Here is a 25,143-nt window from a genome sequence, read left to right on the forward strand (position 1 = left end):
TCATTTTCTGTGCCGATGCCATTTTTGGCCTCCCAAGCCAGATATTGCTGGAATATTGCTAAAAACGTATTCATTTTCTGTGCACACTTTTCAGTTACCGGTAATGTTTATTTGAAATTTGAAATAAGTGGTCTTAATAAGTTGTATACATGTAGTACATGTAAGTCCCTGTTTGTTACAGCAACCTATCTGAAGTCTGTCGCGCGGAACAAGGAAGTTCGAGATAAGGTGAGTAGTGGGGGATCACTTGTGTTAAGACTAAAGTAATACCTGACCTTTGCAGAGAGTAAATGAAGCTGTGGTAAAATATCAACACAATGTCTTTTGGATTTGAACACCTTGCTGAGACATGCTGCATTAGGATTACCAGTGCTCCAGACAAGCTGTTTCTGTGTAAAATATGCAAAAATAAGGCTAAAAATAATAAATCTAGATTCTCAGGCACTGCCCGCATCATCATAAAGTCTGCCCCACAGTTCGTTTTAATTTCAATTTTCAATTTTTTCAATGCGATCCAATGTAGCACAACGTTACTTCCCTTTACATGCACACTGCTTTACTGTGCATCTCGTGTTATGGTCATGGCGGCCATAACTGTATAACTTGTTTGTGTAGGGAGACCCTTTCCCGGGTACACAACTGTATATTTGGGTTGTGTTTTTAAATAAATGCCACCGCCCGCCCACCCACCCACACTTTTTTTTCAAAAGTCACTGCCTGAGAAACAATACCTTTATTTTTTTAAGCCTAAAATAACTATCACTCAATTACTTGTTTACATGTCCTAATTGGTTATTGTAGATGACCATGAACTTGATGTTTTCTTGTTTCTATGCTGTAGACATGGTTCTATGCTGTAGATGTCGCTCTATGCTATAGAATTCGCTCTATGGCTGAAACAATGCCAATGTGACTTTTGATCTGAACTTTCACTTTGCTGTCAACTAAACGAAGCACTTGTAAAATGTCAGCAGATGTTCTGTAAATTTTGTGTGTGTTTGACATGTGGATTGTGTGTTTGACACGTGGGTTGTGTGTTTGACATGTGGGTTGTGTTTTTGACATGTGGGTTGTGTGTTTGACATGTGGGTTGTGTGTTTGACATGTGGGTCGTGTGTTTGACATGTGGGTCATGTGTTTGACATGTGGGTCGTGTGTTTGACATGTGGCTTGTGTGTTTCAGGCGATGGTGATTTTCGTGGAGGGTCTGGAGGATCAGATCCCCGATGTCCGAGGGGGCTCTTGCTATGCACTGTCAGTTCTGGAGGTGAGAAGAGGTTTATATCCAACTACATTATACTGCAACGTGGACATGCAGTGTGTGTGGGGGGGGGGGCAGGATTAGAATCAGTTCCCAGCAACCTGTGTTTGTCTTACGAGGCGACAGAATCTATAAGGTGGTGAGAGTCACTGACCTGGTTTACATTGTCATTGTACGGCATGGAACATTGATGTCAATCACTGGTTTGCCTGCTCCAGACCTGATTATTTTCAGACCACTGTCATATAGATGGAATATTGAGTGCAGCATTAAACAACAAAGAAACAAAGAATTCATGCAACAAAACATTTGATAGCCAGACTACAGCAGTGTTGTTGATCATCCAGGCCTCATGTTATTATGAGGGACATTAGTGAATGGAGTTGCGTCCCTTAGCCATGCCAGGATCCACACTTGTGCATTTGTTTCTACATAAAGCTGATGTGTTGTAATATGACTGAACCCTAATTTAGTATATCTTCCCATAAACGGAGGAACAGTGGAGTTGTTAAACTGCTGAGTCATCATGCCTAGGGTCATTATCTGACTTAGGCTGCAATATAGTTAAATGTGCCGTAAAAACATACTCACTCTCTCACAACATTTTGTGACTCGTCCAGCTCTATAATGTATGTATTATATTGACACAGGCGGTGGAAAGTATCGATCAGCTGGTGTTTGTCTGTCAGGCTGATGCGGCCTCCACTGTCCGGAGAAAGGCGAAGGATGCTCTCTTCTCAATGGGTAAGTCGTCCTCTCAAACATTTGGATTATTGCTTCATGTTACATTTTCTCATACCATACCAAAGAAATTCCATGTTAACCCTCAAATATGCCGGGGTAGATTGATGCTGTCACTAGTGACCAATGGTTCGTCCACTCCAGGCTCAGAGGTAATATTCAGGGATGTGTCTTGAAATATTTACTGGCCAGAATAGTGATAACATATAGGGAAACCCCTTAAAAGCCTAATTCTACTAGCCCTCAGGGGGCATGATGGCCCAGCCATCTAAGCCACCGCAATTCACTGTGCAGAGTTGCGTCCCTTAGGGATACCAGAAACCTATGATTGTGGGTCGAATCCTGGTTCACCATGATTATGTTTCCAGGTTTTTAGCACCATACCCGTTGGTTTCACCAAATTTAAATGTCTAAGATATGCATCACTTCGGGCTTACCTCCAACATTAAGCTGACATGCCGTGATATAACTGGAATACCGTTCAAAGCGGCATTAAACCAAACTCACTCACTCAATCACAAATAGCCCTCAGGACAATGTTCGACAACAAGTTGGGGTAGTGCCTGTTTGTATATAATCTCTGAATGTTATTGCTTCTACTTATGAAACGGGGCAGTGGGGTAGCCTAGTGGTTAAAGTGTTCGCTTGCGACACCAAAGACCGGGGTTTGATCCCCCACATAGTTACAATGTGTGAAGCCCATTTCTGGTGTCCCGCACCGTGATATTGCTGTAAGGGGCATAAAACCATACTCACTCACTACTTGAATTTTGCTCCAGGTGACGAGGGTCGACGGGCATTCGAGGAAGCCCAACTCTCTTCCCACGGCTTCCAAGGACTTCAAATGAAGAAGTGAATGATCGTCTGTGTGATGTAATCATCCCATTACCAGTCCTGTGCTTGGAGATCTCCACAGCTAAGGGAGACTACTCCTGCCAAATCTCAACTCAAAGGGAGATAACTTTCGAAGAGACAATCCTGACACAAGTCATTTTCATTCTTTGTACATTTTGTTACCAAGGAGATGAGATTATACAAATGTGTCTGACCACGGTGAACACAGCTCCTGTGTAGAGTGTCGGGAATGAAGGAACCCGTTGGTTTGTGTGTGTGTCCAGTTGTGCCGTGATAACGCGTAAGGCTATCAGCATCTACATCAAATACCACAAAGTCGTAGTTATGACAAGTTACTAACACATGATACACGTACACCACAGGGGCTGTTCAGGAATCAACTTTGTTGCCCCATGAACTGGAACTGTGATCCTGAGAACAGAACAGAATCTATCGACCAGCTTCTCATGCGATGTGCCCCGAGGAAGAGACTCAGAGGCATTGGCACTGTGTGAAGTGTACAGATATCTTAGCATGCTAGAATTCTTTCACAGTGTAGCTTCATCATTCTATAAGAAGACTTTGTTAGCCGTTGCCAAAAGATCCGAATGTGCATCTGTTACTCACTTTTGTGGTCGTAGATTGTGTCATTGCAGTAAGAACAATTTGGATGTCCCGCGCATCCTTGTAGGGCATTGTATTGACTTATACCACCTCATGGTGCATGATATCGCTTCATGATGTAGGATATCATTGTGATCGAAGATATCACTGTTTGATATATGAGTTATCACACAGTACGGTGATGAAAACTGGAAGTGATACTCTCTGTATTATAAGACTGGTCATGTTATGTGCAACCACATTTTTGTTGCGAATAATAGTTTTAAAGGAGTTTTCCCAGCAGTGTCGGTATGTTAATGTGAGGCGATGTTTTCAGAAATTATGCATGTGACCCTTGAAGCAATTGTGGCTTTGTGTAGTACATTATAGAACAGTTTCACACAGCGAGTAATGGTGCTAACAGTTACTGTCTACACAGGCCCCAGACAAGCATAATTTCTGAAAACTCCCATGCGCATTATTCTTTTCATGATTTGTTTTAAGTCAATCAAAATTGTTGCTAGTCAGATAACATATGTTGATCTAAAAGAATGTGAATGCTAATCATTGTTTATATATATATCGTTGGAATGTAAATATGCTACTTGCGCTAACATGGCTAGGCCTGATGTAACCTTGTATATACACTTGTACAGATTTTGTATTTTATATTGTACAATATAAGCATTTTGACCGCAAGTGACAATATGTTGTTGGTTTATTTGTTAACAGTGCTAATAGAGGGAGAAGATAAAGAATACCGTATTTCCTCAGTTAAGAAGCATGTAAACTATGCAGCTTAATGTTTCTCCTAATTACATTTGAATACTAGTGGCAGTTGGGTGTTTGTGGTTAGTGTCACTTGTCATGCCAAAGGTCTATTCGATTCCCCACATTGGCACAATCTCTTAAGCCTATAATTCCTTTGAATACCTTACCTCTATTTATCATAGCCATTTGTTCCTGTTTGGGCTGTAATCACACTATAAAATATTTAGTTTTTTCAACAGACGTCCTCTTATTGCCAACGTATATAATAGTTGTGAGGCAAACCCTATCCTCAGCATTAATGCATTCCGCTTCTTTCCAGTGTATCCCCTGCTGTGATACTGCTGGAATATTGCTAAAAGCAGCTATTATGAAGCACACTCACTTTATACGATAAAGTTTATTCAACTAAACCATCCCTTTTGGTAACAGATATGTAAATATCTGTAGGGCCAGGGTCCAGTCCAAGTGAGTGCTACGACTGTCGTAAGTCTATGTTAAAGTATGAGAGTTACGATCATCTTAGCGCTACGACTGTCTTAAGTCTATGTTAAAGTATGAGAGTTACGATCAACTTAGCGCTACGACTGTCTTAAGTCTATGTTAAAGTATGAGAGTTACGATCATCTTAGCGCTATGACTGTCTTAAGTCTATGTTAAAGTATGAGAGTTACGATCATCTTAGCGCTTACTGTTGTAAGTCTATGTTAAAGTATGAGAGTTAAGATCATCTTAACCTACGACTATCGTAAGTCTATGTTATAGTATGAGAGTTACGATCATCTTAGCGCTACGACTGTTGTAAGTCTATGTTAAAGTATGAGAGTTACGATCATCTCAGCACTACGACTATCGTAAGTCTATGTTAAAGTATGAGAGTTACGATCATCTCAGCACTACGACTGTTGTAAGTCTATGTTAAAGTATGAGAGTTACGATCATCTCAGCCTTCGATCGCTTTTTTTAACAGACCCCTGGACTCGAGTCTAGTAAATTGAAGTTAATAGACCCCGGCTGTTAATGTAGGAAATATGGTATTCACATCCTGATAACTTGTCATGAAACGACTGGTCTAGTCTGTTCTCTCACTGGTTGTTGATACCTTCAGGCCAAGTCTAGTCCAAGTCACAGATTTGTTTCTATTTTTCATGATAATCATCCACATGGGCTGTTCGAATGTTTACCTGTTTGTTTATCATCTAACGACCACCTTGACAAAGGACACCTGCAGCATTCATACAAAAGTATTTGTCAGCTTTCTGGGCTAATCTTGCAGTTACATCTGATATACGAATGTACATTTTAACTTTTTCTTGAATATTTAAAGAAAAAAGCAACCCCAAAATTGTAAAATTATAAATATGATTTCATTTTCTTGTCTGTTTGCTGTTATCAATGAAGATTATTTCATAACATTTGACTTTATGCTGACAGCATTCGTTATGGTGTTAGAAAATATTCTTCCTTAGAGGACATGAGTTGTGTGTTTACAGCAGGCGGGTTACCTCCCCTTGTCTAGTCTAGTGAGTATACCTACTGCTGCAGCAATCCATCCTTACCGTTAGAGGCGACTATTCTTGTTGTAAGAGGCGACTAACGGGATTGGGTGGTCATGCTCGCTGACTTGGTTGATGCATGTCATCGTATCTCAATTGCATGGATTGATGCGCATGATGTCAATCACTGGATTGTCTGTTCCAGATTCGGATTATTTACAGACCGCTGTCATATGGCTGGAATATTGCTGAGTGTGGCGTTAAACAACAAACAAACAAACCTACAACTGCTCCCTCCATTCCACATTGTCTGTTGGTTATTGAATCAATTGGTTATTTATGGCAAGGAGATATAAAAGGACACATTGAAATTTTAGTTTTGTCACCAAATTTGTTTCATACAGAACCTATTCAAACCCTTTGATCTATATTTTGACATAATTGTTTTTAGATTTTCACTTTAAGTCAAGGTCTTTCAATTCTATCAACAGGGGTCTTATTTTCTGTTATTTTCTCGCTATTTACAGTGTGAATTTGATGAACATAGATCTTTACATCATTCCTGATTTAGGCTGCTTTCACCATCTGTTGATCAACATTCCCTTGTCTGTGTGGGACTAACAAATCAGTGTCTGATAGCGATGTGTGATATCAGTGTCTGCTATGTGATATCAATGTCTGATGTGTGATATCAATGCCTGATATCAGTGTCTGATGTGTGATATCAATGTCTGATGTGTGATATCAGTGTCTGATATCAAAGTCTGATATCAATGTCTGATGTGTGATGTCAGTGTCTGATGTCCCATATCAGTGTCTGATGTGTGACTTCAGTGTCTGGTGTATAAAGTGTCATATCAGTATCTGATGTGAGATATCACTGCCGTATCTATGACATGGCACTCTCTGATATGTGTCATCTAATATCTGTTATCGTTATGCAGTATGCATGTTTGGTCAGAATGTTCATGTTATCTTACGTATCTCATGTCCTAGTGGTACAACCACGACTGCTAAACTTTCACTGAAGATTTGTCAGTTTTAGCAACTTGGGGTCTACAGAAAAGTGCCGTGAGATTTGAACACTAGCCTAGATACGAGACGCTGACTTGTTTAAGGGAAGCTGACCCTGATATTGATGTCAGACTGACATGTTTCAGTCACAAAAACAAAATCAGTCAATTATTGCTAGTCAGCTCCTGCATATCAAACACCATAAACAGGAAAGCCCATTCTATTTTTTGTTCTAGTCCAGTACTGCCACTTAGCCTGTTACCCTGGATAATTTTTCACTATTTATTGTCGATAAAGCATAATTCCACTTCCTGTACATTCAGCTCCAAGGATTGATATTTATTGCTGATAACAGCGGAATGTTGCCTGCTGTCTGCTGCTAATGTCACATGATCTGTGAGACTGTTGGGTTGCCCTGCTTCACAGCCGTTGTAGGGCGAACCTCTTGAAAATCTTGTCTTTGACTCCGATACAATATCTCTCTGCATCAAGGTCTGAGGTCGACCCATCGAAGGTTGCATCAGTTGAACTGAGAGAACTTTGATTGCCAGTCTTAAATGCTTCTGTTGAAGTAAAGTGATCATCAGTTTTATCACCACTCGAATTTTGATTTGTATTAATGAAAGTAGACACAGAATAGATAATCCTTCAATGGTACTCCTTTTTGGTTCCAGTTGCCACAGCACTAAGAAATGGCAATTTCTACTTTGAGATACATAAATCAGATATGCTGGTGTGAATGCTTCACAGACTGGTACGGAGAGTTCAGTACCAGTGATGCTGATCTCAAAGTTCACCTGACACATCCTCCTATGGAGGTGACCCGTGAAGATCCAGGTTTGAATAGGTCTTCAGCAACCCATGCTTGCCGTAAAAGGCGACTAACGAGATCGGGTGGTCAGACTTGGTATCCCAATTGCATAGATTGATGCTCATGATGTCAATCACTGGATTGTCTGGTCCAGACTCCATTATTTCGAGACCACCGTCATGAGCTGGAATATTGCTGAGTGTGGCATTGAACAACAAACAAAACAAAACTTACGAAGGTGTCCTCAGATCCCCGTTCAGGGAGGTATCGTATCGGAGTAAAAGGTCAGGCTTTAGTGAGATCATTGCATGGCTGAAGAATTGTGAATAGTTTGTGTTTGACATGTTAAGTTTATTTTGTTTGTATGAGCACAGTTACTGTTTCAATGTTTCATGTATATTACTACACAACGGTTCCCAGTGTCTTTATGGAATAAATCATATATACCACGTGTCACATTGGACAGGCTGTAGCATGCTTTCCATGAGTGAAGAGCTGTCAGTTTTTAAACATTACCGTTTCTTGTCGTTCTAATGTAAGGGGAGGGTGGGTAGCCGCATGGTTAAGGTGTTTGACCCAGCTGAAGAACCAGGTTCGAATCCCAGTGTTAGAATTATGTATGAACATGTGCACATGTTATAACCCTAAAAGATAAGAATTTAGGGTTCTTGGATTCAAATACGAACAGCAAACCTGAATGACATCAGAACCCCACCTTATTTCAAACACTTGACATGGGTATATTATTTGACGTTTGTGTGGTTATTTTCACCTTGATATTGCGGAATTTGGCTGAAGCGGCATAAGTCCCTCGCTATCAAAACATGATCAAAACTTTTGACAAAGTGAAAGATTGAGATTGTTAAATGTTTGAGAAGATAAGTGATCACGATTTCATAGGAAAAGTGATCTAGAGTTTAGTTATGGGCAATTACAAGGCATTCTATTTGAGATTGTTTGAATTCTGGGAAGAATGTATTTGTTAACCTGCCCACATCATATTAAGAAATATCTTGTTGCACATTGATTCCATTGTATATCCGCTAGTAATGTGTTATGACATGTATATTTCCAGTCTGGCCATGTGTTACCGTGTATATTTCCTGGTGCATGTATATTACACATGTATATTTCACAGTTGATGTGTCAACAGGCATCTGTGAATGATGAGCATCCTCAGCCAACAGTCTGCTAGTCACATACCCTAATATGGGCATGCATTTGTACTCCTGTGTAAATAAACTGTCAATCTTTGAAATGGACAAGATGGTTGTGTTATGTTGTCAACCATCCTCGATGTTCCAGGGTATCCTCTCTCCATTGTATTATACTATACTCGTATACCCTAGATCCAGTCACAGCCATAGATTTGTTTTGGGTTTGACGTCACCAGCTCCAACATCTCCAGCTTCATCTCTCATCACTAACTTAGGATAGTATTTCCCATGACCTTGAATTCAACAACCAATCACAACACTTCTTCTGAATGGCGCACATATCCACATTCAAAATGAAGGTTGGTTGGTTGGTTTGTTGTTTAACGCCACACTCAATATTCCAGCTATATGACGGCGGTCTGTAAATAATCGAGTCTGGACCAGACAATCCAGTGATTAATATCATGAGCATCGATCCACGAAATTGGGATCGATGACATGCATCAACCAAGTCAGCGAGCCTGACCACCCTATCCCGTAAGTCGCCTTTTACGACAAGCATAGTCACCTTTTATGGCAAGCATGGGTTGCTGAAGACCTATTCTACCCCGGAATCTTCACGGGTCTCAAAATGAAGGAGGGTGATGGGGTATTATAGTGGTTAAAGCTTTTGCTTGTCACGCCAAAGACCTAGGGTGATTCCCCACATGGGTAGAAAGTGTGAAGCTTATTTCTGGTGTCCCCCACCTGATAATGCCTGAATATTGCTATTACTCACTCGCTCAAAATGAAGACAGCTAACAAGTCCTGAGATATTTTTAATCGAATGAGAATTTCAGCTGGAATGATATATTAATGAGTATTAAGATATCTTTGTGTTCCAGTGTTTCCCTCCCATGCATAGTTAGGTCTCTTGGGCATGCCATGAAGACTTTGATTGTGGGTTCAAATTCTAAAATCGCCCTGATTAGGTCTTCAGCAAGCCATGCTTGCCATAAAAAACGACTTTGTTTGTCATAAGAGGCGGCTAACAGGATCGGGTGGTCAGGCTCGCTGACTTGGTTAATGCATGTCATCGTACCCGAATTGTGTTGATTGATGCTCATGATGTCAATCACTGGATTGTTTTGTCCAGACTCTGATTATTTACAGACCACCATCATAGCTGGAATATTGGTAAGTGTTTAGTTAAACAACAAACAAATACTCATTTGCATAGGATTCATTCATCTTGATTTTATTTGTTAATCTGGACAATTTCGCTGAAAATAATTGTCGGGGACAACAGGGTTAATGTCTCTTGTGATAAAAATGAAGGTTTCTTTTTAAAGATGCGTATTGGCCATGGCAAAAGCTAGACTGTTGAGAAAACCATTTCCAGTTCACTCTTCTCGGAAACCATTGGAAACGATTACACATGAGCACACGGACAGACACATATGAATCTTCTAAGTATTGCAATTTCATTTTAATATTATATTCATTATTATATATACACACAGAAATTAAATAAGCATCCCCTGGTTTTGCGACCATATCTGTCCTCCAACAAGTTATTCGGGTCGAGCCTGCCTGAGTTATGGTCTTGATGGTGTAAGATAAGACTCTTTGCTAATGAAAACACACAGAATGATGCAAATGTCCAATGTTTTAAATGCAGTAATAACACAGTGGCCATAGTACTGTACTTGAGCAAAATTGATAACCACGAAAACCATGGATCTGGGAAGCTCCATGATCAGGTATGAACGACCATTACTGTCCAAAAACGTTCATTGTTATCTTCAAAAGGTAATCACAATCCTGAAAATCAGTAGCGAGTGTAATCGCCTTGTGCCTGGATGACAGATTCTACCCTTCTCATTCCTCCAGTGAGTCTTCTGGTACAATCAAGAGGTAACTGTTACCACTCCCGATGCAATGCGGCCTCTAAAGCTGCCACATTCTGTACTGGAGGATCCATTGCCAGCAACCGACGTCCAAGAGTGTCCCAAACACGTTCCAATCGATTCAAATCAGGACTCATTGTGGGCCAAGCTAAAGTGTCAATAGCATGTCCTTGCAGTATGCAGCCACAGCACGAGAACAATAGAGTCTGGCGTTGTCGTCCATAAACACCGGTCGAGTGGCAAGTGCATGACTGTCAAAATGTTGCACAACAACAGGATTGAGGATGTAACGACCACCGTTGAGATTGCCTCGATCTGTTACCATGTTCAGTTTACAGACATGAGACATTGCTCCCCAGACCAAGGCGGCGCCTCCGCCATATACAGGACTGTTGGTACAATGTTCCTTTGGGTTTAGGCAGTGTTTCTATGCCTCCAAACCCACTTTCGCCCATCTGTGACGTGCAGCAAGAATCTGCTTTCATCAGACCAATGGATCCTTTTCCATGATCTTGGATTTCAATGGCGTCGAGCCATACACCAAGCCAATCGTAGTCTCTGATGATGAACATTTGACAAGGGACGTCTGATGACCCTTCGTGACTTCAACCCAAATGATGTTAGCCAGTTATGGACAGTTCTTGTTGTCAGATGCCTGTTGGGAAGCCATTGCTCTTTCAGAGCTTTACTCCTAGCAAAGGGTTGTCGCCTCACAAGACATGCTAGAGCTCTGTCTCCCTGTACTGTTGCCTTTCGGGTGGACCTGGTCGTTGACGATCCTTTAGTTCACGTGTCTGTCTGTTTTTTTACGAGTCTTCTGATGACACTATGGTCACTGCCAAGTTGACGTCCAATGGCGCTGTATGACATATCTGTGTCATGCATGCCAGTAATTTGCCAACGGAGCGCCTCTGACAGCCTCCTGCGTGTCATGGTTGCATGTTCTGACTAAACAATTGGATAATTGCCACTTTATATAACCTTACTTGCATCAATATCAAAGTGTTGTTCCTGAAACTCGAGGGTATCATGCTTCACGTTCAGGAGTCTGTGTGTTTGGGCGGCACAGTTATTGTCATGACTATACTCGAGACCGACAGCCATTCTATGAATTAGTATCATGAAACTTGATTTATATATCTGTTCTCTATGTTGTCAGGGGGTGCTTAATCAATTTCAAGGTGTGTATATAAGTTGAGCAGTTTCAACTTAGCCCCGCCACTTTTTTTTGATAGGTGAGGTGGTGAGGTGAAATGGGGTTTTGCGTTGCGTCCAAGATTATTGCACTAATATAGCGTGTTAGTTAGTTGTCTGGACTGATGCCGATTTATAGTGCTAGCCCACTGAGATACCATGCCGCGGTTTAACATGAATACCCGGACGCTCTCCCACTAGACCACGGAGGCGGTCTTTTTTATCGTATTTCATATGAGCTATTCTTGGAATGATTGCAGATGAGCTATTGTAGAAAGTCAAGGACCAAGTGCCCCGTTCCACAAAGCGATCGTAGCTCTACAACAGTTAACAACAATGTTAAAATATGGGAGCTACGGTCGCTGTGTCAGGTCAGAATTAACTTTAACTGAGTGAGTGAGTGAGTTGGGTTTAACGCCGCAGTATTCCAGTTATATCATGGCGCGTCAGCTTAATGTGGGAGGAGAGCCTGAAGTGATGCAGGTCTCAGACGTTTACCACTTAGGTGAAACCCATGAGCACGGGTATGGTGCTGACAAACCTAGAAACATAATCGGGGCGAACCGGGATTCGAACCCACAATCATAGGTTTCTGACGTGCAACTCTGCACAGCGAATCGCGGCGCCTTAGACGACTAGGCCACCCGTGCCCCCTAACTTTATCTGAAGTTGCGCCCGTTTCACAAAGCAACTGTAGCTCGATCTTAATTCGGTGTCTCAATCTTCGCGCTAAGGTTGCAATCGTAAGTCTATGACATCGTCTGCTGAAACCATTACTCGATGTGCTGTAAAACACAACAGTTTAGGATGTATTTGCCTGTTTCTAACACAATTTCTGAGTGTCAGTGGTTTTTTTACATAATCGTCCAATGTAATATCTAAACATGAACGGTTACGAAACTATCGCTAACATAAACTATTCACCACATTGTAACCTGCCTGTCGTAATAGCATGCCGTCGTGTTGTTTGAAACCCATGTATATTTTATAATTGATACTGAACACGTTTCGCTGCCCCATCTTTTGGTGACATTGAGGACAATAGTGTCACAATATAGAGAGATGTGCATGCGTGAGTGCATTGTCCAGTCGTCAGAGGCGTCGCAGAGTTGCCAAAAAAACATGATCGTGGGTTCGAATCCCGGTTTGCCCGATTATGTTTCTAATTTTGTCAGCACCATACCCGTGCTCGTGGGTTTCTCCAAAGTGGTAAATGACTTAGACCTGCATCACTTCGGGATTTCCTCCCACATTAAGCTGACACGCCGTGATATAACTGGAATACTGATAAAAGCGGCTTTAAACTCAACTCACTCACTCTATCCACTGGACTATGGAGGCGATCTCATCGACAAAAGTATCGTCAGGAACATAAAAATATAAAGTGTTGGCGAAACAAATACTACTTTATATCTGAACGACATGATAAGTTTACATCAAATGGATTTCACAACTATAAGGATAACGCTATTTTTCAGGGCATTATCATTTGCAGAAGCCTGAGGTCTTCCTTTAACTGCCCGACGAAGGAGGGCAGTTGAAAAGACCAAGGGCTTCTGCAAATGAAAATGCCCTGAAAAAAAGCGTTACCAGGGCAGTTAATGGAAGACCTCGGGCTTCAGCAATGCCCTGAAAAATAGTGTTACCTTTATTATAGCTAAAATGGATAGTACCAAATAAAAATAAACAATATCGGTTTTGAAACATTAAGTGCAATCAACACAAATTTAACTGACCCACTTTTACAAATATGGAAATGTTGTAAATGTACAATCTCCTCAAATCATGGTAAAGAATTACATTTTGGGTTAAATACATTTCAATATTCATCATGAATATATATAAAATGTATTAAGAATTATATAATATATTCTGTATCAGAATTGAGCAGGCACTCTGGATAATGCCTGATCAGGGTGTGACGAAGAGATAATGTCTTTGTTTTTACAAATTCTGTGTATCTTGAAATAAGTATCATGCATTATGATACTTGTAATCACTTTCAAAACTATCTTTTTTAGAAATATATTATTTAAAAAGAAATTATTATGTCCTATACAAAGAGCCAACAAGCAAAGTTTTATACCAGGTTGATGTTGTATCATCAAACATTTAGTGTTTGTTAGTTAGTGCAATTACATCATATTAATCTGACTTTTATATGGCATCAATTAAATAACTGTTTGGAATAATTATTAATTACTTGATAAGATAATAATTTATATCATTACTTGACCATGTTACTCTGAGTTCATAAACAATCTTGCTATTATTTCCAGTAAATTAATTAAAATGACTTGACACTTATAATCGGTTTTAACAGTTATATTGTTTCACTAAAATGCATATCAGTAAGCTTCCACTACCAGTGTATAACTTGTGTTGCAAACAATTCTAAACCAATAATTTTCTTATATTAACTAAGATGGGTTTTTTTATTTCAAAATATTTATGTCAAAATATTCCAGTAATTCACTTCCTTCTCATGAAATTTTCCTCTCCTTTCTAACCTTGAAGGGATGATTCCATTTCACATTACTGCATGGGTCCTGTCTCTTTATAGAAATGCTGAAATAGTGAAAGCATGATTTAATGGGAACTTATATGAAATAAATTGAAAGATTTTATGGAACGAAAACCCTTGACAATGATTATTTTTCTATGTTTAAAGAATTATTACTGCTGGAGTAATCTGCAATATTATGCTCGAGTAATTTGCAATTTATCATCCAAAACTGGCTCCCACAGGAGATATTGCAATGAAATTACATCACAATGCATTGCAGACCATTGTGACGTCACTGGTTACCATGTCGTCACAGTCAAATGACATCACTAATGGCTCTGCTACTGAAGCTGTTAGCAGTACTTTTTACACTGAAGACACTGCTTATTACTGTCTACAATTTGAAAAGGTTGGAAGAATGATGTCTGATGATAAATAAAATCTCACCCTCGTGTCTTTTGATACATAGTAAAATAATAGTAGAATTCGTTCTGCACTAACCGAAATCAGATCACTTTCATATTTGTTTAGTGTGTCACGGCCGTCTCGCGTGTCACATTTCAGCAATATGACCGATTGACCTGCTAACTCAATGCCCGATGTTGCCAAAATACATAATTCAAAAATGATTTTGTAGTTTCAAGCATTATCCTTGTTTATAACATGCGTAAAATCATAACTTGCTACGTGTTGTCATTTACCCGATTTGAGTATGCATATGTGCGGAAATTCGTGCATATACTCACCTGCGAGCACACGTGGGTCCCGTGGAAGATGGTGGCGCCTACCGCACATCTTGATCAGCCTCAAACATTTTTCTCCCGACCCTGTGGGTTTGGGTAAAGGTATACATCTAATCTCAGCGATACAAAATGGATATCGCGAGTGAAAATAGCACAAACCGTAGCCATGTCGCTTCTCGGGTGTCGTTTGACCCCGGAAGTAAGTCTGACAAATCCGCAAAGCGCGCCCGGCCTTCTGATTGGCTCAAACTGGCTCAATTTTGATTGACTGACTGGATCGGTCTATTTGCTATGGATCTCCACAATAAATTTTTACTGTTTCGTTCCCAAACCCAACTTGATCTGACATTAATATCGATATTGAAACCATGTGTTTAAAGTATCATCACAAATCGTTAGAAACGATGATGTCGTACTAAATAAAAAAAATAGTGACAGCCAAGTGGGCGGCTCTACCTTATATGTAAATTAGCTCTTTGTCTCACATTCTCCGGACTGGCCTATGGCTTGTTTCATGTCTTTGAAAGCAAGATATAGATAATGATATATTAATTACTATATACCTCATCTAGTTTTCGTACAAAGTATAAACAAACAGAATTTGACGCTATTTCGACACAGGCAGCAATTACACGCCCCTCCCCCAGCACGCGCACCACCCCCACAAATAGAAATAATACAAAATAACCCAAAAGTGTATGCAAATACTTCTAAAAGAAATTAAATGGCTCAATAAACAGCCTTCAAACAAATATCAGATTATTAAAGTTTCATGGATTGCGTGACCTATGGTATTGACACATATTAATAATGTATTGTCGGTTTGCTGCAGTATCGTACCGATGAAATGCAAAATAGATATAAACTATTAAACAACAATTCGTCTTAAATGGCATGGCAGGTTCTTTTTGTCCATACCAACTCGTCATCATAATTTCAGACATTGTCATGAAGTAGAGAACAAGCTTTTAACAATTGTAATTGTCGGTGTTTTAATGCATGTTGTTACGAAGAGGTCTGCACGGTTATATCTCATTAGTTAGACGTCCCATTAGTTAGACGTCCCAATTGTTAGACATTTTTATTCAGGCAAAGAGGGAATATACCTACAGGTGTAATGGATCAGTCCTAATTAGATAAAAGTACTGCGAAGGGATAATAAACATACCTGCTGAAGGGCGGAACACAGGGATAGTCTCAAAAGTTCTATTCTGAAATATTTTCACTGTCACTGTTACTGTCAAATGAAATAATAATTTGAGTGACAGTTGCATGATCTAAACCATCTCTTTAACAATATGAAGCTTTAATTCCGGCCTCAACTTTGTCACTGCACTCCCCCCTGCTTGCAATAACCATAAACGTCATCGTGCACCGTATTGTACTGGTTTATTGAGCTCGTTCAGTTTATTTTATAATTTGCATTTGAAATTAGCTGAATAGCTATACCAAGAAGATCCCAAACATTGCTTTGAGAATATTTTACAGATTATCATTGCTTATTCCGTTTAATATACTGCAGAAAGATACGCTTCTGATGCAGACTTTTCATTTGATATGATTTTATAACAGAAAAGAAAGTAGTAGGTTGGTCTAACGCGCGAATTACACGTGTGTTACGTGTGTTACAGACCCCCTTGTAACAGCAGGCATTAAAACACCAACAATTAAAAAAAACACCAACTTTTTCTCTACTTCATGACAATGTCGGAAATTTTGGTGACGACTTGGTATGGTTTGTTATTTCACGCCGCAGTGAGCAATAGTACAGCTATATGACGGCGGTATGTAAATAATCGAGTCTGGACCAGACAATCCAGTGATTGACATCATGAGCATCGATCCACGCAATTGGGATACGATGACATGCCTCAACCAAGTCAGCGAGCCTGACCACCCGATCCCGTTAGTCGCCTCTTACGACAAGCATAGTCGCCTTGTACAGCAAGCACGGGTTGCTGAAGACATATTCTACACCGGATCTTCACGGGTCGAGTTGGTATGGACAAATATATTATTAATAACTTTCATCCCATTGAAGACGAATTGTTTCGGGTATGTATCTATTTTCGCATTTCATCGGTTTGATTTTGCGGCAAAAGGGCTAGTTTTTATGCGCGAATTCTCCACAATATGATCGTTGCCGGGGGTAAAGAGTGTCTGAAAGAAATAGAGGAAATACGGTATTTCGGAAACGCGTATCTCGAAATGCATTATTCGACCACTTCCTTCCTGATAAGAAAATGAGAACTCCAGTGTATTACGAGCACATTTTCGTTGAACCTCCGCATTATATGCGAGATCTTCTGTAGTCGACATGATGGATACACTGTTTTTATGCCGTTTTCGTTTGGTGCCGTTTTGACGCGGTGCCGTTCTAACCAGTACCATTTTCTTCAGCTTTCTGCAGCTTAAACCATCCGTTGTCGTTCGGATCGCAACTGTAAGCATTTCACCAGGTAGAGCGAATGTTACCGAATTCAGTGTTTGCGTGGTGTGGCCATGGGCCTACGTGACATGACTACTGGTAATACACTCTAAACGGGACCCATGCTGAATGGGGGTATTTCGGAGACGTCGTCGCATCAGGTGCATCGTATGCGTATTTCTTGCATACATCGCCACCCACTCTTTGTTCATACTGTTGACAAGGCCTGAGAAACTCTACTTCGTTATTGAAATGAAGCATCACACAAGACATGACACTCCTACAGTACCCCGTATTCAAGGAGAAAAACAAAGAGACGCCATCTGCTGCAGAGGACATAAAGGAGACCCGCCTTCGTTCCGCGCAGCTCACAACACAAAGGCCTACCACAGACTATCAGCCCCACATGGAAATGAAAATGCCTCTCACATGTATATATTCTCTGCTCATTTTGATGTTGACAATAACGTTGTTGATATTTTAGGCACGGGACTGACTTTGCAACCGTTTGAGCCCGTGTGTGTCCTTGTCGCAGATGCCGATCCATCTTTAAGAACGTTTACAGCGGGGAGTCTGCAATCGTTACATCTTCACACAACCGACAAGTGAGTGGGTTTAGATTTTCATGGATTTGCAAGCTAACTGTTTTCATGTAAACAATTACGTCTAATTATTTATGGCAGTTTTATCCAAGGGACAATGTAACTTGTTCAGAGAGCCGTTAACACGACGGTAAATATATTTCCATACTCAAGCAGGGCGTCGTCTCGAGCTGCCACGCATTCATTTTTATTAAGGGACCAGTTCAAAAGTTCTCTGTCAGATAAAATAATAAATTCATTAAGTTTCTATAATTCCCCCTTACACATAAAAAAAACATAAAAGAGGTCTAGTGGCCTTTTTTGTCAAGCATTCTCGTGTTCTGCCATGTTTTTTTTTCAGAAGGTTTATCGAATGAAGTTTATTACTAGTTGTTGACATTCATTTATAGCGTTTTTATATCTGAATGTGTCATATGTTACGCACTACAGGAGATCGCCAGCTTCCTGAAAGACTAGATGTATTTAAAATTTAGTTTTTTTAAAAATAATGATTTGATTGGTTCAATTTATAAAAACATTTTAACTTTCCTCTGAAGACTCATGACTACTTGTACATTGTAACAAAATATATTATTTCTTATGTGCAACCACTTAGTTTCAAATTTGTTCTAAATGCATTGATAATCTAAATAGTAAAACCTTTAAAAAAATATAGTAAAATAAGTAAAATATTTTCTATTTATTTCTGCACTTTACATTAGAAAAATCATGACCTTCCCAAGTGATATTTTCACAGGTCAGTGTTTTATCTGGACCTGCACAGAGGCCAATTTTTGGCCCCAAATCTGCAGCAATATTTGAATATTTTTTTCAGACACAGAAGTGATTTTTTGTTTTAAAAAACAAATTCAGTTCTACTTATCAACTAAATTTGTTTATCTTATGAATTAGGAAACCTGTTTATACTGATTTTCAAACTGTATATATAAGGATGATCGTATTAATAGATTTGGAAACCTCAATGATTTACATTTTACAGACTTAAGTCGTAATAAGCGCCCCGCTCTAATAAGCACCCATGGTGATATTTCTTAATATATTGGCTACTGAACAAGCCCAATCAGCACCCCTTACGATTGATCAATGTACAAAAGACTTATTTATTCGCGTATAATACGCACTTGTGTGTTATATGCATCCTTAATTATGGGCAATTAAATTCTGGAAAAATATATCTGTCGTACATAAACATTTCAGGCTGTCAGCATAAACCACGAAATTTATCTTTCAACTCTGTTTATTTTCACCAAAATATTATTCTAATAAGAGCCCCCTGTTTCTAATTTTGAGAGCGCCCTGGGCACATATCACATCAAATACGGTATATAGTATATGGTAAAACTCATTTTGAATTTCACAACACCTCAGCCTTTTATGTTTTCCTATCCTACCATGATGCATTTTCAAATTCCTGTGCAAACAAATCAATAATCATTCATGTTTTGTATTCTTTTCTCTTTACATCATTAGACATCTGCATTGTACAATATACTCTAATATTAAATAAAATACCTTTATTGAGAATGACCTTTTGATATTCTGGGAGTGGGCTGCTGGGATTTTTTTGAAAATGCTCAAGAAAAACATTTGTAACCAGGTTTTACCTCACAAAATTAATCGTTCATTGGACGTCCTGAAAAAAATGAGTTGTGGGTAAAAAATCATTGTTTGGCTCCTAATGAAATTGTATTTTTTGAAGAAGCACTGACTAAAACATGTTCTGTCTATAATATCTTTTTGGGTGCTTATTTGAACTATCAATCCATACTAAATATGAACTTCATATCTATGTAATCCTATGTAAAAGTTATATTTTGAAAGTAAACTAAAGTACTCACGGAAATGAAAAACCCCTGTTTTTCTCAATTTAAAAATCGACACAAAGTGTTACGTAGCTGTAAATGCGAAATAGCAAAACAACTCGAAAAGTACTAGTCTGGATTTGCTAGTTTGATCTCAGTGAACAATACAAAATGTACTTTACAGGAGGTAATTTGTCGGCACTTTCAACATTCAAAAATAAAACTAAGTCCAAATTGACATAGCAGAAACAGAATATAGGCATTATGCACCTGTTCTCACCTGTCGTCAAGGTGTCATAGGTCACCTTGATCTACTTACACCTGGTTATGCCCTGTTTCACAATAATCTGTTTTATTCACATTTTTACACACTTTTACGTGTAAAAAGGCATAAAAACATTTGATACGCTGTATTTGTGCCATGGCCCAATTAGTACTAATTTAGTTGTTGGAATATTTACATATTTTGTATATTAACTGCAATAATTTAAGATCTGAGGTCGAAAAAAACCAGTTTTTTTTCATTTCCATGAGTACTTTAGTCAGTTAGCATTTTACAGCCATATTGCAATGGAAACAAGTAACACCCCCCCCCCCCCCCCCCTTTTTATTTCGAAAAAAATCTTTATTTCTGTATAAATTACCCCCAAAGACAATAAATAGATCTTAATTGTGCACCCCCCCCTTTTTAAAAAAAGCTGTATCCGCCCATGCCCGGGTTTGATTATTGACATGGGTACAATGTGTGAAGCCTATTTTTCTGGTGTCCCCTGCCGTGATATTGCTGGAATATTGTTAAAAGCGGCGTAAAACCACACTCACTCACTCACTCACTCACTCACTCTTTCATTTATACAAGCAGCAGTATCATCAATACTCGACTCAATTTTACATGTTGTCACAAATACAACCAGAGAGTCTTGTAGCGTAAGCGCTTTTCTCTCCCCGTGTTCGTACTCTCAGTAAACATTCAGCTTAGATGTTAATATATCAGTCCTGTAAATCGTTTATATATGTTGAAGATTCACTCGGATATGTCTGCAAGTTTAAATACAGATCTATGCCAAACTCCCACTCAGGAGAGGCATTTTGGTTTGTTGTTGATTTCACGCTCATGGGCAAGATAAATTCTGTGATAGGTTAGTGAAACTATCTCAGTGCTTGTTTGTTCGAAGCCGATTTTTGATCTATGCTGATCTTGCATTCAGAAGAAGCTTCTTGATTGGTTGTTGAATTCAAACTCATGAGCTAGAGAAATCCTACGTCAGTGATGAGAAGGCTGGATCTGGTGATGTCATGGTGAAAGGAATCTATGGTGGTGAATGTACTGTACACTAGGGGTAGTGACAACACTGTGAAGACCTGTAAACATTGTTGGTCCCAGGGCTAAATTACAACCAAGTCACTTGCAGGATACGATCTCTGCACCTGGGGCTTGCTAGCCTGGTGCTTTTGACCACTTGCCCACTCCGCCACTCCTATCATGATAGGAGGCATGGAGATAAAATTCCCTGGATCATAGAAGATGTCAGACTAAGGGAGATTGCAAAGATTGTGTCTCAAGAACAACCAAAAGTACTGTAATTCTATTATGCACAGAATCAGCTGCAACTGGTAGAATTGGTAAAATATGAAAATGTCAAATTGAAATTATGTTTGTGTTGTTGATCAATTCTTTAAAGCCACTATCATTTCTATTTTTAAAGTGCCACATCAGCAGAAAATAAGAATTGCCTTAACGAGTCTTATGCAATTGAACCCCTGCGGCAGAGCTAAACAGTGGGTGAGTGAGTATGGTTTTACGCCGCTTTTAGCAATATTCCAGCAATATCACGGCGGGGGACACCGGAAATGGGCTTCACACATTGTACCCATGTCGGGAATCGTCAGCGTGACGAGCGAATGCTTTACCACTTGGCTACCTGACCGCCCCCAGGGCTAAACAGGTAGTTTCTTGTTTTCCTAACGGTAATTAATCATCTTCCTTCTGTTATCCAGGCCTGTGTACACAACACTGGCTGTCCACTGCCCCTTGACCTCAACTCAGCTAGCGCCGTCATTTCTCCGTCTACCTCCATCACCACTATCACCTGGCGCCGAGAAGATCCCCATACAGCACCCCGCCCAGGAATACCGCAACTTCACCGTGTGCTACCCCGCTGCTCACTCAGGGTATTCCAACACGGAGGAGTTTGTGGAGTCCATGACAATGAACAGTATACTGGGGGCTGGGAAAGCCTTCTGGTACAACCACTCCCTTGCTCCGAGCATGAGACCCATAGTGGATTATTTTGTCCAGTGTGGACAGCTTGAGCTGATCCCGGCCAGAGTCCCGGATCCTGTGGTCCATGGAATACACTACTACGCCCAGGTGGTTGTGATGCATGATTGTCTTTATCGAAACCGATACACATCAAAATACATTTTATTCCAAGATATGGATGAGGTTATGGTCCCGAATAAGGACTCTAACTGGCTTGCTCTCATTGAAAGACTGAAGAATAAACATCCAATGGGAGGATCATTTGCCTTGAGAAATGCCTTCTTTACTAAGTCAAAACAAAATGGTTTATCTACATCAATGAAGGCCAATGATGTTAAACTGCTTTCCTATTTCAACCGACACAAAATATATGACTATTATGACAGGTCTAAGTACTTTCTGATTCCAAGAACAGTTGATATATTACAAATCCATGGTGTGCGCCACGTCCCAGACTTCCACCATGTGGTGGTTGATGTTGCAGATGGTCTACTTCATCACTACCGCTCTGACATCCAAGAGCAAACCTTCACAGTTGACCGGTCCTTGGAGAGGTTTTCTTCTCACCTTAATGAATTAATTAGAAATACAATGAACTGCATCAGAAGACGAGGGTAGGGCTCTTGAGACATTTGTACCAGGATCTTTCAATAACAGTGACCTCAGTTTTGAGGTACCATGTTCTGCTGTTATACGACAGTGACCTCAGTTTTTAGGTATTAACCAGTTGTTCCTTGTAGTTAAGAACATGATCCTCAGTTTTGAGGTATTAACCAGTTGCATTATAGGCATGAAATTACAGCAATTTGTAACTCACATATTTGGTCTTAAAACCTATAACGTGATGGATACGCAACTAGTTCAACATTTTGTGACTCCTCTTGACGACGAATTCGGCAAAACGACCACCCCAGTCGTTTAACGTTGAACCCCACAATCCTTTTTACGCCCCCCCCCCCCCCCCCCCCCCCCACACACACACACACGATTTGGCCGAGCTTATAGGAATGGCCCTAATTCTAGCAGCAAACCCGACATACCTGACACGTTAGGGTGTCACACAACCCAGGTCACCAGGTTAGGATAAGTTTTATCCCATACTGAAAGGCCTCAGGCCCATAGTACAATTCTGTTTTCGGGAGTGGTTACAGATCCGTTTAACAGGTCATATTTGATTAACATAGCATGATAAATGAACATTGATCGATTTTCTGAGTATCTTTATCGGTTGTTGACACCACAACCCCAGGCAGTCACACAACCCGGGTCACCATGACCCCAGGTTTCGCAGAAGGCAACCGAGGCAGCCCCCATTTTACGTCAAACGTTTGTATGTAAATAAAAGCTTCTTTTCACGTGCTACAATTCATGTTGTGTGTTGCTCAAATGTAGTAGTACCGTATATCGCCGTCTATAATGCGACCCCATTATAAGGTGACCCGACTGTACAAGCCTTCAAAATCAATGCTAATTTATATACCCCGTCTATAAAGCGAATCGGAATGAAGCACGTCACCACCGCATACAAAGTCCTTACCTTTGCAATAAAAACTTGTTTGTCGTCCACAGAAACAAATTACATTGAAGATCTATCCCTTCAGCGAATTCAGGGAAATGAACAGATCATAAATATTAAACTTGGTCAATACAAATTGGAAATGTATGATAAAACATCACTAGACATGACTATCTACCATTTAAATTGTATTTCCAGTTCTGCTTGGCATTGTTAGATGCAAAGATTAGGATTACCGTTCGTTTGTTATGTATTCAGTTTTGAGGTATTAACCAGCTGTCCTTGTAATTAGTAACATTGTAATTCATAAAAATTAAACTTGGTCAATACAAATTGGAAATGTGTGATAAAACATCACTAGACATGACTATCTACCATTTAAATTGTATTTCCAGTTCTGCTTGGCATTGTTAGATGCAAAGATTAGGATTACCGTTCGTTTGTTATGTATTCAGTTTTGAGGTATTAACCAGCTGTCCTTGTAATTAATAACATTGTAATTCATAAAAATTAAACTTGGTCAATACAAATTGGAAATGTGTGATAAAACATCACTAGACATGACTATCTACCATTTAAATTGTATTTCCAGTTCTGCTTGGCATTGTTAGATGCAAAGATTAGGATTACCGTTCGTTTGTTATGTATTCAGTTTTGAGGTATTAACCAGCTGTCCTTGTAATTAATAACATGATCCTCAGTTTTGAGGTAACAACATGTTCTGCTATTATATGACAGTGACCTCAGTTTTGAGGTAACAACATGTTCTGCTATTATATGACAGTGACCTCAGTTTTGAGGTAACAACATGTTCTGCTATTATATGACAGTGACCTCAGTTTTGAGGTAACAACATGTTCTGCTATTATATGACAGTGACCTCAGTTTTGAGGTAACAACATGTTCTGCTATTATATGACAGTGACCTCAGCTTTGAGGCAACAACATGTTCTGCTATTATATGACAGTGACCTCAGTTATGAGGTAACATGATCTGCTATTATATGACAGTGACCTCAGTTTTGAGGTAACAACCTTGTAGCAGTAGCATGGTTGTCCATTTATACATGCTACAGGTGTGAGATCTTTAATGCGATGCGTTTGTATTAGGAAATAAAAAACACCCAGAAACACATAATTACATAATAAATAACAACATAATCATCAACGCTACGTACATATACATAGCACAGGCTTACCACAAGTAAGAATTACATATCAGTCATCTATTAAAAACAGTAGAAACCAATTACATATAATAAATATATGTCACGGCAAAACCTTTTAAAACAAATATATGCAAAATCTACACCGACCACAACATGTTGTTTGTTTGTTTGTTTGTTGTTTAACGCCGCACTCAGCTATATGACGGCGGTCTGTAAATAATCGTGTCTGGACCAGACGATCCAGTGATTGATATCATGAGCATCGATTCCCGCAATTGGGATACGATGACATGCATCAACCAAGTCAGCGAGCCTGACCACCCGATCCCGTAAGTCGCCTCTTAAC

General features: G+C 39.7%; 2 protein-coding genes across 8 annotated transcripts in view; both read left to right on the forward strand.

Annotated features, from left to right (window-relative positions):
- Positions 1 to 4,145, forward strand: part of LOC124143981 (rho family-interacting cell polarization regulator 2-like) — a 119,882-nt gene extending 115,737 nt beyond the window's left edge. For all 7 annotated transcript variants that reach the window (XM_046513184.2, XM_046513183.2, XM_048385846.1 and 4 more), the window contains 4 exons: positions 182 to 228; positions 1,184 to 1,267; positions 1,912 to 2,005; positions 2,782 to 4,145. In XM_046513184.2, coding sequence (XP_046369140.1) covers positions 182 to 228; positions 1,184 to 1,267; positions 1,912 to 2,005; positions 2,782 to 2,858 — 302 coding nt within the window. In that variant the 3' untranslated portion in view covers positions 2,859 to 4,145. The remainder of the gene's footprint in view (positions 1 to 181; positions 229 to 1,183; positions 1,268 to 1,911; positions 2,006 to 2,781) is intronic.
- Positions 4,146 to 17,441: 13,296 nt separating this feature from the next.
- LOC124143979 lies at positions 17,442 to 23,470 on the forward strand. Its single transcript, XM_046513176.2, has 3 exons — positions 17,442 to 17,460; positions 17,930 to 18,050; positions 21,848 to 23,470. The coding sequence occupies exon 3, from the start codon at positions 22,053 to 22,055 to the stop codon at positions 22,728 to 22,730; it is 678 nt and encodes a 225-aa protein (XP_046369132.2). The 5' UTR covers positions 17,442 to 17,460; positions 17,930 to 18,050; positions 21,848 to 22,052; the 3' UTR covers positions 22,731 to 23,470.
- Positions 23,471 to 25,143: the final 1,673 nt, after the last annotated feature.

The sequence above is a fragment of the Haliotis rufescens genome, unplaced genomic scaffold (assembly GCF_023055435.1).
Source record: "Haliotis rufescens isolate VD_foot unplaced genomic scaffold, xgHalRufe1.0.p SCAF_6, whole genome shotgun sequence".
Classification (NCBI taxonomy): Eukaryota; Metazoa; Mollusca; class Gastropoda; order Lepetellida; family Haliotidae; genus Haliotis; species Haliotis rufescens.

Bases quoted from the DNA above. Each gene is read 5' to 3' on its own strand.
- LOC124143979 (XM_046513176.2), top strand. From the start codon at position 22,053: ATGACAATGAACAGTATACTGGGGGCTGGGAAAGCCTTCTGGTACAAC.